At 45.2% G+C, this 17,730-nt stretch overlaps 1 protein-coding gene across 9 annotated transcripts in view; it reads left to right on the top strand.

Moving 5' to 3' along the window:
* The window catches only part of lima1a (LIM domain and actin binding 1a), a 124,815-nt gene that overhangs the window by 66,487 nt on the left and 40,598 nt on the right, over positions 1 to 17,730 (top strand). For 8 of the 9 annotated variants that reach the window (XM_085972894.1, XM_085972893.1, XM_085972889.1 and 5 more), the window contains 3 exons: positions 3,245 to 3,375; positions 7,253 to 7,298; positions 16,553 to 17,059. In XM_085972894.1, the coding sequence (XP_085829020.1) occupies positions 3,260 to 3,375; positions 7,253 to 7,298; positions 16,553 to 17,059 (669 nt within the window). In that variant the 5' untranslated portion in view covers positions 3,245 to 3,259. Of the gene's footprint in view, positions 1 to 3,244; positions 3,376 to 7,252; positions 7,299 to 10,752; positions 10,774 to 16,552; positions 17,060 to 17,730 lie in introns of those variants that run through there. The other variant, XM_085972892.1, reaches the window with a different exon arrangement.

Consider the following 17,730-nt stretch of genomic DNA (forward strand, 5'->3'; position numbering starts at 1 on the left):
GAGTCACGGCTGATTTCAGTTCCTGATCGCCATCTAGTGGCCCGACTAAAAATGTGCTTGTGCTGCAATCGGGGCTCTGCTGTGATACCCTTGGCACTTGAATCCTGACACTTGGAGACAATAATGAAGAGTGACTGTGATACTAACCCAGCAAGAAGTCAACCATGGCATGCACTATCTGGGCACTTCAGAGGAGCTGAATGGACACAGCGGATAGGAAAAGGTTAAGGAAGGTGTCTGAAGAGGTAGGTTTTTATATCTCGGCAGTTTTGCAGCAGTTTAATATGAGGAGGCCACCAAGCTGACTGGCCAAAGTGTTTTGACTCCTCGACATGGCCTGAAACGGCGCTTCTGTTTTAGGACACTGTGGACCTTCCCTGTTCACTGGGGAAAGGTAATGGCTCTAGGAAGTAGCCAACATTAATTTCGTGAGTCTTAAAAACCCTAAGGGTAAAATATTGGGTGGGCCCTCATAACTGTGTGAACATTACTTTGCGCAACTTCAGGTAGTACATGTCTGAACTTGGTCGTCTTTCAAGATTATGGATGTTGCTTACTGTAAAGGGCAGTGCTTCACCTGTATCTTGTTTTGCATTTAGTAATTTGACGCAATTGTGTGGGTGAGCTGGATTGAAACATTTATTGGCCTCCAACCTCCTTTATCTGTTTAACAGTAATTTGTAGGTATCGGTTGTATTTTCAATTGATTCCTTTGTTCTAACCAGGCGAGGGATTGTTTGCTTCACGTGTGACAGCCAGAGCATCAACATGTTGAAATTTGCAGATATAATCCCCCGTAAATGGATGTGCTCAACGTTCAAGAATGTTTTCAGTTCTGCTTCCTATTGCTGTAATACAGGTTATTTAACACTTGCTCTGCTGATCCAGTCATTGGACTAACTTTTCTAAAGGTTTAGAGTAAGATTTTGTGGTTGTTGGCCTTAATTTTTCTTTTTAATCATTCCTGGAATGTGGGCATTGCCCATCCCTAATTGCCCCCGACGGTGGTGGGGAGCTGCTTTCTTGACAACTGAGGGGCTTGCTCGGCCATTTCCGAGGGTAGTTAAGAGTCAGTCACATAGGCCAGACCGGGGAAGGACTGCAGATTTCCTTCTCTAAAGGACATCGGTGAACCAGATGGGTTTTTGCAACAATCCGACAGCTTCATGGTCACCATTACTGATACCAGCTTTTTATTCCAGATTTATTTAATTAACTGAATTTAAATACCCCAGCTATAGTGAGATTTGAACTTGTCTCTGGATCATTAGTCTAGGCCTCTGGATTACTAGTCCAGTAACCTAACCACTATGCTACTGTACCTGTAAATTAAACCAACAGGCCACCCCTTAAACTTAATTTCAATGCTGGTCCACAGGGTTAAGTTGACGTGTGTGGAATGTGGTACCAAGGTATTGGAGGGAGGCATATGTATGACCAATAAATTTGCTATGCGTAAATTATATTTACACTGCAAGGTTAATAGCAAGTGGCTGCTTAATAGGAAATTCAATCAATTTGCAGGCACAAGTGGTAAGAAACCAGTTCATGCCTGAAATGTCCCCCCCCCCCCCCCTTAAGTGTGTTTTTGTACTGGTGCTTGTTTAGGTTGGAGTCCAGCATCCGTGCACTGACTCCTGATGTTTACAGTAAATCTGGCTCCCTCATCCTGCGGTAGACTTTGACCCGTGCAAAAACTGGATATGCGAGTCTGCTGCCCTGTATAAATTCAGTCGGTTTAAGTGCTGGGAGTCTGCTCTCCCGCAATCTGACCCCCAGCAAGTGGCAATTTAAAAACTTCAGTGAGTTCACAACGTTGCCTGTGCTTTCACGGGGACTCTGAGCTGAGGCCAAGCATGTCCTCAGAAGAATTTTCATTGGCTGCTGTTGTGTACCTCCCAAGTGACGGGTTATAAAAAGAGACAGTGAGTACGTTACTAGTCAAGACAATAACCAGGTAATCGGAGTGTGACTTGGGGATACATGCGGAAGCGAAGGGGATAGAAAAGTGCAGTAACATCTAATTTAGCACGTCTGTTTTTAAAGCCATGCTTTGTGTGCTATTTTCCTGGATTGTAATTAGCATTATACGTTCCTTCCAGTGGAGACTTTCAGACTTTTTCAGTTAAAGGGTGGAAGCAGCAACAGTGGTAAAACCAGAAACTGGGGTGGGGTGGTTGTAAAGAGACGAGACCAGTTTCTGTTGGTAATTAGGATTCGGGTTAAGATTTTAGAAATGTATCAAAGTAATGTGGGAGGCTGAATGAGTTGGTTAGATGGAGCAATGGTCTACTGCTTGAAAACATTAGTATGATTTTTCTAAAATCAGAGTGTTTGGCGGGGGGGGGGTGGGGGGGGGAGGTGCCTGGAGTTGTACTGAGCCATTTGGATCAGCAAGGTTCCATCAAACTTCCATTTACTTGTATTTCTAGCAATCTAGTATACTGTATTCGCTGCTCACTATGTGGTCTCCTCTACATTGGGAAGACCAAACGCAGATTGGGTGACCGCTTTGCGGAACGCCTCCGTTCAGTCCGTAAGGGTGACCCCGAGCGTCCGGTCGCCTGTCATTTCAATTCACCGCTCCATTCCCACTCCGACCTCACCGTCTGCGGCCTCTTGCGTTGTTCCATGGAAGCTCACCGTAAACTCGAGGAACAGCAGCTCATCTTCCGATTAGGCACTTTACAGTCTTCCAGACTCCATATCAAGTTCAACAACTTCAGATCATAACCTTGGCCCCTATTATTTTTTTATCCACACTTTTTTTTTTGGTTTGTGACTCTTTCTCTCTCCCACATGGCAGCTGTCTTTCACTCTGCCAGCGCATTTCACACTTCATCGAGAGCCATTGTCTGTTTCTTTACCTGTCCTATTACCATCTCGTCTCACCTTGAATATCTCTTAATGTCTCTTCTTTCATCCCCTCCCCCAGCCCCCCAAACTGCCTTTTGTTTAATTTCCTGCCTTTTCTCCCAGTTCTGTAGAAGGGTTTCGACCCGAAACGTTGACTCTATTTCTCTCTCCACGGATGTTGCCTGGCCTGCTGAAGTTTTTCCATCAAACTTGCTCTGGTTTGATAAGTGCCTTGGGATGTTTTACTACGTTAAAGGTGCTATATAAATGCAAGCTTTTGTTGGTGTAAGCAATTGGCTAGTGACCAGAGTCTTTTTTCCTATTGTCTTGTTTTTATAGTCTAATCCGTGCTATATATTTCACCTCTCTCGTTTTTCTCTTTATGCAGGAAAACCTAGAGAACATGGAGCAATCACCATTCAGCAGAGGGCAATGGACTTCTCAATCCCTGCGGATTACTGCCAAAGAACTGTCAATTAATAATAGGGGAGCAGTAGCCCTCCGGGAACGTTTTTCTAAGTAAGTACATGCTACAATCATTGGTGAAATAAACTAGCTTTTTAGTTGCATGAACTATTGGCTATTTCTGTTCTTGTGTGCAATGTGACGTTGTGCCCCTTGGCCATCTTGGGAGTCTGGTTGCTGGAGTGGGTTAGCATATAGATTTGAACCCACAGTCTTCAACTGAAGCGATGCATTTGGGACAACTGCAATGAGATTGATCCGTCTCAACCCAGGTCCTAGTGGTCATGGTTCTGCACCTAGAATTTTGCACTTAAATTGTCACCCATATGCATGGCTAGAGTTGGTATTGGAAACATAGGCTGTTCTCTCCACCCTTCCCACTGTCCGGGGCCCCAAACACCCCTTCCAGGTGAAACAGCGATTTACTTGTACTTCTTGCAATTTAGTATACTGTATTCGCTGCTCACGCTGCGGTCTCCTCCACATTGGGGAGACCAAACTCAGATTGGGTGACCGCTTTGTGGAACACCTCCGTTCAGTCTGTAAAGGTGACCCCCGAGCTCCCAGTCGCTTTAATTCTCCGCTCCACGCCCCTCCCACTCCGACCTCGGCCTCTTGCACTGTTCCAATGAAGCTCCACGCAAGCTCAAGGAACAGCACCTCTTTCGATTAGGCACTTTACAGCCTTCTGGACTCGACAGAGTTCAACAATTTCAGACCATAACCTCGGCCCCTACCTTTTTTATTTTATTTTCCTTTTTTTCTCTCTCCCACACGGCAGCTGTCTTTCATTCTGCCAGTGCCATTTACACTTCATCGCGAGCCATCGTTTGTTTCTTAACGTGTCCCATTACCATCTCCTTTTTGCCTTGCACCATCTCTTAATCTCTCAATGTTTCTTAATCTCTCCTGCCTTCCATCCTATCACAGACCTTCCCTTTTTTTGTTCTTTCCTTGCCCCTGCCCTTGCTTAAAAACCTGTTCCATCTCCAGCTTTTTTCCAGTTCTGACGAAAGGTCATCGACCTGAAACGTTAACACTGTTTCTCTCTCCACAGATGCTGCCTGACCTGCTGAGTATTTCCAGCATTTTCTGTTTTTATTTCAGATTTCCAGCATCCGCAGTATCTTGCTTTTGTATAGGCTGTTCTCTGATTGATACACGAGTTGGGGAGAGGTCAAGAGAGCTTTGCTTCCCTTCATCCTGACGGTGCAGAAAGGAAAATTTGTCACTACTTGGCAGTGTCTTCCTTTCCCCTGATGAGCAGAATACTACCCAGTCACCAAGATCATAGTTTGGTGCTTCCTGTTTGTGTTTTTGACATAAGTAATGTAGAATGTGTGCAATAGCTGAGCTTGCATGCAACATGTAGTCTGTTCAGATATTGAAATGGATTTTGATAACTTTTCCAAAAACAAAATTCCCGTAGTATTTCTGCCCTTTTTAAGGAAGCAAATCCTATTGATTCCCCAAAGCAGCAGACTTTAGACTTTGTTTCGTGACTCTATCATTGTATTGGATTTCTAAAACAGCAGTCACCCCGTATCTCTTTGGGGGGAAAATTGGCTGACGCCCCCTTTGGGCGATAACTTCGCCGGGGTGCTACTTTTAGCGCTCCCCCGCACCCGAAATTCAGTGGTAGTGCCCCAAGCAGGAGGAGGGGCGCGACTGGAAGTGCTTCCCCCTCCCTCTTGGACACTCCATTGAATATCGCGCCACGCATGTTGGCACGTAGCGCAGTGCTACTGCAGGCCTCCCCCTGATTAAAGGGGAGGGGCCTAGCGCAGCGCGAACCAGGGCCCTGCTGGCCCACCAGGGACCGGGGTGCCGGCAAAAGAGCCCGGCACTTGGCGTGCCAGGCTGACGGATCGCGGCCGGCACCCCGCAGCAGGAGGCCAGAGGGGGCAGGTGCTGCAAGGCAGCCCAAAAAAAAATGGCCGCCCGGCACCGGCCCTTTAATTGTCGCCGCAGAAACGCTCCTCTGACCCTGTCGGACATGGTGTCCGGCGTTGTTCAAGGGGCACGAGCCAACTTTGCGATCGGGACGCTGCGCGCAGCGATGACTTCATCGCCAGAGCCGCGGGGTGCTACCGGCTATCGCCGCCGCTAACCACCTGCTGAATGTTGCGGGAGGCGTTAGCGGTGCCGTGCCCGGGTGCTAGTTGCTTAGCGCGCTAACGGGGCGCAAAACTGGAGGTGCAAAGCCACCGAATTTTCCCCCCTTTATCTCTTCTGTGCATTTACTTCACCTTTCCCTCCCCACCTGAAGGTGTTGGCTCCCTTGCAGCAGTCAACCATTAATACTTTGCCAAAGTGACTGTTGTTCATGGTTGCGCCATGATGGTGTGTGCTGGTGGGTATTTGACTGTGGAGGGAATGACTCTGTATCCTTTTTGTTGCCTAATGTCTAAACGTCAGCAATTTCCAGTCACTGGCTAGGCAGTGGGACCCTAGCCAATAAACTTCTCTCTTCCCCAATTCTCTGACCGAGGCCAGCACAGACCCAGGATCAAACCTGGAACTTTCTTGGTCAAACCATGACTTCACCTCCAAGATGTTTTGCTAGCCTAGCAAGCTTTGGCTGCTGACCAGCATTAGAACAGTCTCCTGCTTGATTGAACATCAGCATTGTTGCTCAGATGTCAGTTGAACACAAGAATGGACATGATGTGAAATTTTCAAGCATCTGCACCATAAGTTTTTTTTCTTGAAGTAACTAGGGCTTAAATAAAGGTATATGAACTTTTCAAAGTATGTCCAGTTGAATTGTGAAAAACACTCCGCAGTACCTCCCAAACCCACGACCACTACCAAGGACAAGGGCAGTGGACGCAGGGGAACACCATCCTGACTTGGAAATATATCGGCCGTTCCTTCATCGTCGCTGGGTCAAAATGCTGGAACTCCCTCCCTAACTGCACTGTGGGAGCACCTTCACCACACGGACTGCAGCGGTTCAAGAAGGTGGCTCACCACCACCTTCTCCAGGGCAATTGGGAATGGGCAATAAATGCTGGCCTTGCCAGCAACAGCCACATCCATGAATACATTTTTTTAATAAAATGTTTTTAACCTTCCAAACATGGGTTGTATCCGGAGTGAGCATTTTGAGCTGTAGAATACTGAAGTGAAGTACTGACTAGTATAGGTATATAGTCATAGGAGCAATTTGCTGATTTAATTAACTTGTGTTTGGTCACACTAAAGTGTATTGCCTCATGTATTTTTTTTCCCTATAGTTTATTGGTGGTACTACTGTGCTAAATAAGCCTGGTAACTGTACTGATTAACATGTATGGGGAGAGGTGAGAAAAATTCTTGGCAAAAGGTGCTAAACACATTGTTGCTAGAATTCCATGCATATATGCAATCCAATATCAAGCAAGGAGGGTTTTTTGGGGGATACAGGTACTGGCAGTTTTTCAGCCAAATTCTCATCTTGACTGAGCATGGACAGCAAATGTCAAGGGACATCATTGCTGAGCTTGGTCCTCCTTCCTGGTTGTTGCCCAATCGGGTGCAATTTTGAACCGGGGCAATCAGCAGCCGGATCCTGGATTCTTTTTCCCCCCCACTCAGCCCCGGGACACTGAAGCCCAATTGTAGCAATCCCCCATGAAGAGCCAACTCCGCACAGAACAGGAGTTTGGGATCTTTGAATAGAATCGATCTCTCTTCAAGCTGCCACCCCCCACTATTTTTTCCCCCAGTTGTACTCCAAATAGCTGTCAAGAGCAGACAATAAAAGAGAGGGAAGAGACTCTGAAGCACCATGATGTGACTCTTGCTTTTGAGCAAACCTGTAGGTGCTGATTTGTGTAGCTAATGCATCGATTCCCACCTCGTTAACGAATGGCTTAATGAGGCACATTGCATTCTGCTGTCAAAGTTCTTCTTTGTTTCATAGTAATCCCAGTCTCTCTGCCATCAGGTATCAGAAGGCCGCAGAGGAAGCAAGCAGTGATCGGAAGAAAGGGGTAGGTGCCTCTTCAGATTGCTCAAGTGGTTTCTTTCCGCTCCTTTGCGTGCGCAGGGGATGCACAGCGAGAAGGATCTGCTCTGTGCCCATTTCCTATCCAAAAAAACCATGTTTTTAGACTGGAACAGAGTTGGACGCTTTCAATTGGTAAATTCTCAAAACCCAGAAGCATTTAGTGTGGACACTGGATGCCTGCAGTGAGTGTTCTATTCTGTAGGACTCTTTTTTTTTAATCACTTGAGCACAAAAACATGTCAATTTGTTAAATGGAGCTAAAGTGTTTTATAATACTTATTACAAAATGTGAAGTGTGCGATTTTGGAGATGAAATTAACTTGGTGCACACTGGAATTCCAGATTACAGCATCAGTGAGTGGTTCTTAAGTGAAGTCCACTTTAGCGTAAGTAGTACGATAGCAAAATACTGCAGATGTTGGAAATCCGAAATAACAACAGAAAATGCTGGAAAAACTCAGCAGGTCAGGCAACATCCGTGGAGAGAAATTTGAGTTGACGTTTCGGGTTTGACCCTTCTTCAAAACTGGAGAGAAAAGGAACTAGATCGAAGGCAGGGCTGCGATCGGACAAAAGAATAAAAGAACCAAAAGAAGTAAAAGAGATTAGAAGCTAGACGAGATGGTAATAGGCTGGGATTAGGTGTAAAGTGTACTGGCAGGGCAAAAGATAGCTGCCAGGTGTGAGAGAGAAACAAAAGGAAAGGGGGGGGGGAGGAAAGGAGTGGAAAAATATAAGTAAAAATGAAATAGGGGCCGAGGTAATGATCTGAAATTGTTGAACTCGATATTGAGACCGGAAGGCTGCAGAGTGCCTAATCGGAAGATGAGGTGCTGTTCCTCGAGCGTAAGTAGTCCTGTTCCTAAATAACAACAGAAAACGCTGGAAAAACTCAGGTCAGGGCAGCATCCATGGCGAGAGAAACAGTTAATGTTTCAGGTCGATGACCTTTCGTCAGAACTGGAAAAAAGCAGGAAATGGAAAGCAGGTTTAGGGGCTGGGAAAAGGGGGAGGGGATGAAAGAACAAACGGGAAGGTCAGTGATAGGATAGAAAGCAGGAGAGATTGAGAGATTCAAGGCGAGAGGAGGTGGTAATAGGGCAGGTTAAGGAACAAAGGATGGCTCTAGATGGGGTGTGAATTGCGCTGGCAGAATGAAAGGCAGGGAAGAAAAAAAGAAGAAAATATCGATATGATAGGGGCCGAGGTTATGATCTGAAATTGTTGAACTCTGAGCCCAGAGGGCTGCAGAGTGCCTAATCGAAAGATGAGGTGCTATTCCTAAACTTTTCACATGTTCTGGCAGGGTTTCTTTTAGATGTGAACATTTGACAGTCTAGATCGATTTCTCTAGTGTGTTTACTGACTGGTCAATGGAATAGCTTTACAGATTGACCCAAGAATCATCATTCATGATGATTGTTAATTGGGTTGTGCTATTGCCAGATAATGATGTGGGATGGAGTTTTTTTTAAAAAACGGATGACCAACAAAGTAAAGGAGGATAAATAACATCTGAAACCATGGGGAAAGGGCTAATGTAGTTTGGTCAACTGTTGGAAGATGGGCAAGGTTTCTCACATCCCTGTGAGCAGGACTACCTCCCTCTTCAAGCTGAGAGTACTGCAGCTTGTGTTGCCTGGCAGCATCATGCAGTCATTGCACCTTGTTTCCCTGCCTCATCCTACACATCGCAAAATTCTCCCTCCAAAACAGACCAATACATTGCAGTTCCTGCACAGCAACTTTTTAATCAACGTGATGGATCTACAAATGCATGAAACTAAACCGAAATGGGCCAACAACAAGGAAACCTGTTTTGCTACTAGCGCCCAATGCAGAGGAACTGAACTATAACTTCCTCCTTGTACAGAGAGAACGAAAGACTTGAGGTTTTGAACAGCACTTTTCAAAACCTCAAGACTTCCCAAAGCGCTTTCCAGCCAATGAAGTAATTTTGACGTGTAGTCACTGTTTTAATGTAGAAAATGCGGCAGCCAATTTGCGCACAGCAAGCTCCCACAAACAGCAAGGTGACAAATGACCAGATAATCTGTTTGTGATCTGGATAAATATTGGCCAGGACACCGGGGATAACTTCCCCTGCTCTGAAATAGTGCCATGTGATCTTTTACGCCCACCTGCGAGCAGACGGGGCCTCGGTTTAATGTCTCATCCAAATAGATGGCACCTCCGACAGTGCAGCACTCCCCCAGCACTACACTGGAGTGTCGGCCTAGATTTTGTGCTCGAGTCTCTGGAGGGGGACTTGAACCCACAACCTTCTGACTCTGGTGAGGGTGCCGCCCACTGAGCCACAGCTGACAAAAAACTAACTACATGCACAAAATTCCTCCTGGGACTGCCAAAATATTTTGCAGAATCCAAACTTCCTTGTTACAAATAAATTAATGAGAACCTTGTGGTATGTTGAAGAGTAGGATTTTTCTTTCTAGGTATATATTTTTTTTTTGGAGAGGAGAGGAAAAAACCCACACTGGAAGGGGAAGAGTTTGAGGAGTTAATTTGTGGCTTTCAAATCCTGCTCCTAGATTGTTAATCGATGAGCCATATAGACCAGGTAGGTCCCAGATAGTGTTTGGAGGTGCTACAATTGGTCTCCAACCTGCTGAAATGGGAGGGCAAAATTGACCAATATTCCTGCTGGCTATCCAGTGACCCCTGTTAGAAGTGTGATTATTTGGTGAAAATGGGATCCTGCTCAGTTATGATGCCCACTGGCCCGCGCTCTCTCTCTCGCGCTCTCTCTCTCGCGCTCTCTCTCTCGCGCTCTCTCGCGCTCGCTCTCTCGCTTTCTGTCCAAGTGGCTATTCTTTGGATGTGGAGCTGTAGACAAGGCAAGGGTCAGCACCTTTTGCAGGGGGAGGGCAGTGGGGTAAGGGAAGAGGAGGGGGAAAAATGGCAGAGGGAAAATTTAGTAGATTTTATTTCTCATTTTTTAGATTATAAAAATGTTTGAGAAGCACAAAGTAGGAAATGTTAAATGAGCAAAATTTGTTGGATGTTGGGAAATTGCATAGTTCAGTAAGTATCTTCAGTTTTCAGGTAAAAATTAGTTTAGTTTAAAAAAAAAAGTAACAATTTTGTTGAAACCAATTTGTTGACTCAATTTGAGGTATTTAGCACAAGCTCCCCTTTCTCCCACCAAGCCCCACCCCCTTGCAAAATAAACCCATCAAAGAATCTTTTAGTTCCTGTTCAGTGCAAATGTTTTGTCTGGGCATTCTGTTGAATTCATATTAGCTGTAACCATTTGCAAGGTTAAGTGGCCATTTGGATGTGAAGAGTTAAATTTGTGAGATGGGCCTCGATCCCAGTTTATCCAATAATCCCTTTTAATTCCTACAGGCTTTATCTGGCTATTTTTCTCTCTTCTTCTAGTCTATGTGGTAAAATAAGAGGAATGTAAGCACCTGGTGTTCATGAATTGCAAACAGGTACAGTTCTTGCTGATGTTCAATTCTAAGTTTGTTTACCTTGTTTAGGATTATGTTTAGGAGATGGCCTCCAGTCAAAACCAAGAAATGTATTTAATTTTAAGTTTATCAAACAGCAATCACAGCAGCTACTGGGACTACCCATGTTCTTCTTGACCACCATCTTTTAATAGATATAGCAAACATAATATAATAGTTATAGCAAGCATAATTTAATAAAGAAATAGGGAATGCATAGAAAAACCAGAACATTTCTTGGTTGAACTGTTGAAGCGAGCTTATTTTGGTACCCTTCAGTAACCTGGTTATTGTCGTTTAATAGCCGCATTGGAAATCAGCAAGCAAAGCCAGACTATAGGATCTCTGCAAGTTTACTATTGTGATGAGGACATTTCTGCCAGTACACTTCACACCTAATCTCAGCTGCCTTTTGTCTCCACGGGCCTATTACCATCTCGTCTGGCTTCGAATACCTTTTTATTGTCTTTTGTTCGATCGCAGCCTTGCCTTCGATCTATTTTCTTTTCTTTCCAGTTTTGAAGAAGGGTTTCCACCCGAAACGTCAACTCAAATTTCTCTCCATGGATGTTGCCTGACCACCTGAGTTTTTCCAGCATTTTCTGTTGTTATTTCGGATTTCCAGCATCCGCAGTATTTTGCTATCGTCGTAGACTCTGCATATACTTTTTGGTTCCCTCGTTTCTCGTTCCTGTTCCTATGAGTGTGTAGTTGCCAGGTATGGTTCGGCTGCCTTTCTTTAATACTGAATCAACATTTGCCTATTTTCCAGTCTCAAGCTCCCACTGTACATTTTAATTCTGCCAGAATGTGTATGGGGTTGTTGGGTGAGGTCAGCGTTCTGATTGGTTGTGATGTCCCCCCCCAATCCCGAGACTTGCTATCGAGGGCGATTATACTGAAGCTGCGAGTGGAACTGTACCCTGCATGAGTCCTGTCTTCAGAAGGGGACGAAAGAGATGTTTCTTTATCTTAAATAGCTATGATCAACGTTGGATATGTGTATATGCAGCCCAGCACCCCACCCCCACCGCACGCACATTCCCCAGCCTAGCAATGATGTCATTGACGTATTGTCAGTGGCCTTAACTGTTCCACTTGACCAACTCTGCTCAATCAGCAGGCGCTGCTGGTTGAAGCCTGCTGTGTTAACACTGCTTACTGTATGTCCATTATGTAAAAGATGTGATGACAGGAAATGAGTCACCAAGCATAAAGCCTAGCTGTGACTACCAAATTTGACATCTCAGTCAGTGTTCTCTACGTCTCTGGGATTATGCCATTTTATAATTTGTAGTTTGAGTTTTCTTCAGCTATAGGTGACTCTTGTGTAGTGTTACTGTGGTTCATTTGCTAGTATAGCCTAGATAGGAGAGGAAATCCTTTGCATTACATTGGGCAAATCTAAAGGAACGGTTTTGGAAAAGATGTGATTGGGTGTATAAAATTCTCTCCAAGCCAGACAAAGGATTCTAGCAAGAGGCTTGCTGTAGAGATTGAGAAACTGTGTAACATTGTTGGAGCAGGAGGCATAAGCGGTGTATATTATACTAGTCTTTTGCAGTGAGGGTTAGCATGTTCAGTGGGCAAGCTGTGAGGCAAGCGCAGATGCTGAAGCCTGGCCAGGGTATTCTGTATTTAGAAGGGTTTATTATTCTCTAGCACACAGTACAGCATAAATAAAAGGAGCTGTACAATAGAACTCAGTTTGATAAATGTAGATACATTTTCTGGGGAGGAAATACGCCCATATGTTCATGATTATCGCTGGCGAGTGTTGGCAGGCTATTCAACTGTCCTCGCCCAGCACCCAAACGAGTGTTCCTAGATGTCTTCCTCTAACGCTTGGGGTGGGGGGGAGAGTGCTGCGACCAATTGTGCCTGTTTGCTACCCCAGCTAACTCAACAGACTGGGATTGAATCTGGAGCCTTTGAGCTATTGATGTAGTCCCCTATATAGTGCTAGAGAGCTGTGTATCTAGTAGAAATGGGAGAAAGTTCAGCTGCAAACTTTGGCACAGTGTATATAGTTGAAGTCTGTTGTATATGCTATAAAAGTAGATCTTTTTCAAAGAGTTGGTATAGCTTTTTGACCTATTTGGGTACCTGTTCAAAATTTGTTGTCGCGCTTTGCTCACTTGTTTACATTGCAAGAGGGATGTATCAAAGGGGACCACCATATTTTACAATGCTGTAGGAAGCAAGACTAGTTGGTGCCTAGATGTTCTCTGCTTCCTCTTTCCTCCCACCCCTCAATTTTCTCCGCACCCTTCCCTAGCTCTTGCTGGGGCATGGGTTCATTGACATCAGATGTCCCCTTGGTATTCCACCAAAAGTGGCCATCCTTCTTGAGAGCCTAGATATTGACGAGCTATTTTACTGTGGAACCTGATTCCATCTTCACCCCACACTCTGCAGTGGGAGTTGCTAAATAGCTACTTAAGCACTAGAATCCCATCTGATTTTTCCCCTCCCAGCCCAAGGGTGCCAAAACCAACTGCTGCTTTGGTTGAACGTGGCTATTACGGCTCAGTTGGGGACCGAACCTGCAGAGTTTCTGTGGCATTGTACTGTACCAGAAGGTCCCATTACCCACTCTGCCATTGGGGATGCTCAATTTCAAATCTATTGAGCTGATTCTTTTCACAGAATCTTGCAGCACTGAAGGAGGCCATTCGGGCCATCGTGCTTGTGCCGGCTCTTTGAAAGAACTATCCAATTAGTCCCACTCCCCTGCTCTTTCCCCACAGCCCTACAAACTTTCCTTTTTAAGTATTTATCCAATTTGGTTTTGAAAGTTACGATTGAATCTGCTTCCACCGCCCTTTCAGCAAAACTCTGCAGTGATGTGCTTTACACACAATTTTCACTTTTAAAGACAAGATGGGGTGGTGACAAAGTATTTTCTTCCATTCTCCTAGATTTATGGTTACGTATTCCAGTGGAGAGAACACGGCCGCTGTGAACATCTCTGGCCTCTCCTGATGCTACTCTGGGTGGGGTTGGGGGTTAAAGTTCATGGGGAGGAGATACTTTCCCACTCTAAGAAAGGACATGCATGCCTTTGAGGCGGTGCACCAAAGATTCACCTAGATTGATCCCTAGGATGAGAGGGTTGTCCTGAGGAGAGATTGAGTAGACTGGGCCTATACTCTTGTGTTTAGAAGAATGAGAGGTGACCTCATTGAAACATAAGATTCTGAGGGGCATTGACAGGGTAGATGCTGAGAGGTTGTCTGGAACTAGGGGGTATAGTCTCCGGATAAGGGGTCAGCCATTTAAGACTGAGATGAGAAATTTCTTCACTCGGTTGTGAATCTTTGGCATTCTCTACCCCAAAGAGCTGTGGTTGCTGAGTCGTTGAGTATATTCAAGGCTGAGATATTTTTGGACTTTAGGGGAATCTGGGGATAGGGCAGGAAAGTGGAGTTGAAGTCGAAGATCAGCCATTATCTTATTGAATGGTAAAGCGGGCTCAAGGCCGTATAGCCTACTCCTGCTCCTATTGTGTTCACTCCCTCTTGATAAGTGGAAACCTCTGCTATTCTCTGCTCCTGGTTGATTGTCCTAAAAATCCAACTGGTTCATTTTAATGCCATCTGAGTCAGGAGGTTGTAGGTTCAAGCCCCAGTCCAGAGTCTTGAGCCCATAATCCAGGCTGACCTTCTCGGTGCCAGTACAGAGGGAGTGCTGCACTGTCTGAGGTGCCATCTTTCGGATGAGACGTTAAGAACATAAGAAATAGGAGCAAGCCATTTGGCCCTTTGAGCCTGCTCCGCCATTCAATGAGATCATGGTTGATCTTCTACTTCAACTCCACCTTCCCGCATTATCCCCATATCCCTTGATTCCCCTAGAGTCCAAAAATCTTATCGATCTCGGCCTTGAATGTACTCCACAACTGAGCCTCCACAGCTCTCGGGTAGAGAATTCCAAAGAGTCACAACCTTTTTGAGTGAAGAAATTTCTTCTCATCCCAGTCCTAAATGCCCAACCCCTTATTCTGAGACTGTGACCCCCCTAGTTCTAGATTCCCCAGCCAGGGGAAGCATCGACCCTGTCGAGCCCTGTAAGAATTTTATGTTTCATAAGTTAAACCGAGGCCCTGTCTGCACCCTCGGGTGGATGTAAAATTTCTTGAAGAGCAGGGGCGTTCTCCCCGGTGTCCTGGCCAATATTTATCCCTCACCCAACATCATAAACAGATTTATCACATTGCTGTTTGTGGGAGCTTGCTGTGTGAAAATTGGCTGCTGCTTTTCCTACATTACAACAGTGACTACACTTCAAAAGTACTCCATTGGCTGAAAAGTGCTTTGGGGCAGCCTGATGGTTGTGAAAGGCGCTATATAAATGCAAGTTCTTTTCTTTCAGGGAAGGGAACCTAACGCCCTTTACCCAGTCTGACCTACACGTGGCTGGAGTCCAACAGAGGGCTTGGAAGGGTAGATGCTCAGAGGTTGTTTCCCTTGGCTGGAGAGTCTAGAACTAAGGGGCATAGTCTCAGGATAAGGGGTCAAAAATTTAGGGCCGAGATGGGGAGGAATTTCTTCAGAGGGTTGTGAATCTTTGGAATTCTTTACCCCAGTGAACTGTGGATGCTCAGTTCTGTATATTCAAGACAGAGCAATAGATGTTTGGACACTAAGGTAATCAATGGATATGGAGAACGGGTAGGAAAGTGGAGTTGAGGTAGATCAACCATGATATTGAATGGTGGAGCAGGCTTGAGAGGCCGTGTGCAATGTTCTCATTAAGCTGTGCGGCGCTCTGGACCTCCCGCGCAGCTGGCTCACCGGCTTTTCAATAGTAAAAACCGCGCATGCCTTAAATGGGCCATGCACCCAAAAAAAATTGACTGGAACATTGGCCGTGTGGCCTATTCCTGCTCCTATTCTGTTTGTGTTCTTAACACTGATTCTTAATATGAAAAGGCAGCCCACCACTACCTTCTCGGGGGCAGCTTGGGATGAGCAATAAATGGCTCCTTGCCAGTGTCGCAAAGATCTCGGATAATTTTTTTTTTTTTTTTTTTTTTAAAGCGCTCCTCTACCATCTGTGGGAAACCGGAAAACAACTGTCGGCTAACATGCCAGTTGATAGTGAAGCCTTCTGCTCAGGTTGTTCTCTCTCTGCTGACGATACTGGAAAATCTAAAAATGACAACTTATCCAGCAGCAACACAGACAACTCTTGTTTTGTGCATGTGTAGGTCTTGTGAACTGCTGCTGGATACATTGGCTCCACTTTGTTGCTTGGTATCTGCAGAGTGGTTCTAAGTGAGAATGTAAAGTGGGCAGAGCAGTATAGCCCTGCTCTCCCAAAATCAAGACTGCGAAGTTGAAACCACAGTTTGCTGGAAATTTGAAACCAGGTCATCCCGGTGGTACCGAGTTGCCCTAGAATACTATTTTTTAGTTCAGATTGCACTGAGTAAAACCTTGTTTTACGCACTAATTTTATAAGTGAAATCCTGAACAATTCCCTTCATTGTTCTTCCTTTTTCCTTATAAGGAAACCCTGCTGTTTTATCATTTCCTGCTTCAGTTTCCTGACTTTCTGTTATACCCTGAGGGGTGAAATGCCTGTACAAGTTGTAGCACTAAATGGTTGCAGCTGCCTGTGTGTAACTCGAAGCACTGGTGACACGTATGTGTATGTGTGTGCACTCTTTCCTGTTCGCAAAGCAGCAACAAAACTCAAACCCATGCTGTGGGCATTCCTTTTTCTGTAACTGGTTTTAAATTGTGTCTCCTTGCAGAACACTGAGAAGCATCACCCCAACCTGAGGAAGGGGACACTGAGCATCTTGAAAAAGAAGTGGGAAGTTCCGGGAAATTCCACAACCCAGCCAGTGCCTCAAAAGCCGCCTGTCAGAATTAATCGTGCAGATTCCCGGCCTCCGGCCACTGCTGTCAGCCCAAAAGCAGACGCCAGCTTTGTGCCTCTAAGTGAGTCTGATCAGAATTCGGAGACCACCACAAGAGTCAAGTCGCCCAAGAGCCCAGGGGTCTTGAGCAGATTTCCTTATCCTGGTACGGAGAGTGAAGGCCAGGTTGAGTTAAAGACACATTCTGAGAGCTTGAAGATGGAGAGAGTGCTTTCGAAAGAGGGGAACGAAGTGGAGAATGGGACAGCGCAAGATCTGATGATCTCCCCTCCTAGAATTGAGAAGTTTAACGTCCCGCTGAACAGTTTGAAGATGATGTTTGAGAAGGGGGAAGCAAAAGTTCAGTCCAAGCGCAGGCAGCATGAAATCCCAGTCAAGGTAAGCGTTTGTCACAAGTCACTTGTTTGAATTAAGGCAGAGTATCCTTCTTGCTCAGTTGATTTTAAACATTCTCAAACTGTTTCTCTCAGCTCTTCAAGTACTTGCTGCCTTCAAGTAAATTAGTTACGTGGAGACCTCTTGTGGCTCACAATTTTTAGAATTTGTGTACTAGTTCAATATTTGTCATTTTAAATGCACTCATTGTTTTGATTTTGCTTGAATTTTGAAGTCTTTTTTTTTAAAGTAGTTTTTTTAATGAACTGGTTAAGAAAAACAGTGCTCAGCTGTCATTTGATGCATTTTTCTTTATTTCTTGAAGAAAAGCACGGAGGGGAGCTTTGTACAACCAGCCTGGGCTTGTTTGGTTTTTTTTAAAGCACAACATAGCACTGCCTGGAAGTCCCACATTCGAATTCTAGCTATAGTTGGCATTCATCGGATATACGGCACAGAAACAAGCCATTTGGCCCAACCGGTCCATGCCGGCATTTCTGCTCCACTCGAGCCTCCTCCCGTCTTTCCTCATCTAAATCTATCACCATATCCTTCTATTCCCTTCTCCCTCGTATGTTTATCCAGCTTCCCCTTCAATGCATCTATACTATTCGTCTCAACCACTCCCTGTGGTAGCGAGTTCCACATTCTCTCCACTCTGGGTAAAGAAGTTT

Source organism: Somniosus microcephalus, chromosome 33, assembly GCF_052327205.1.
Source record: "Somniosus microcephalus isolate GS21.2 chromosome 33, FLI_Smic_1.0, whole genome shotgun sequence".
NCBI lineage: Eukaryota > Metazoa > Chordata > Chondrichthyes > Squaliformes > Somniosidae > Somniosus > Somniosus microcephalus.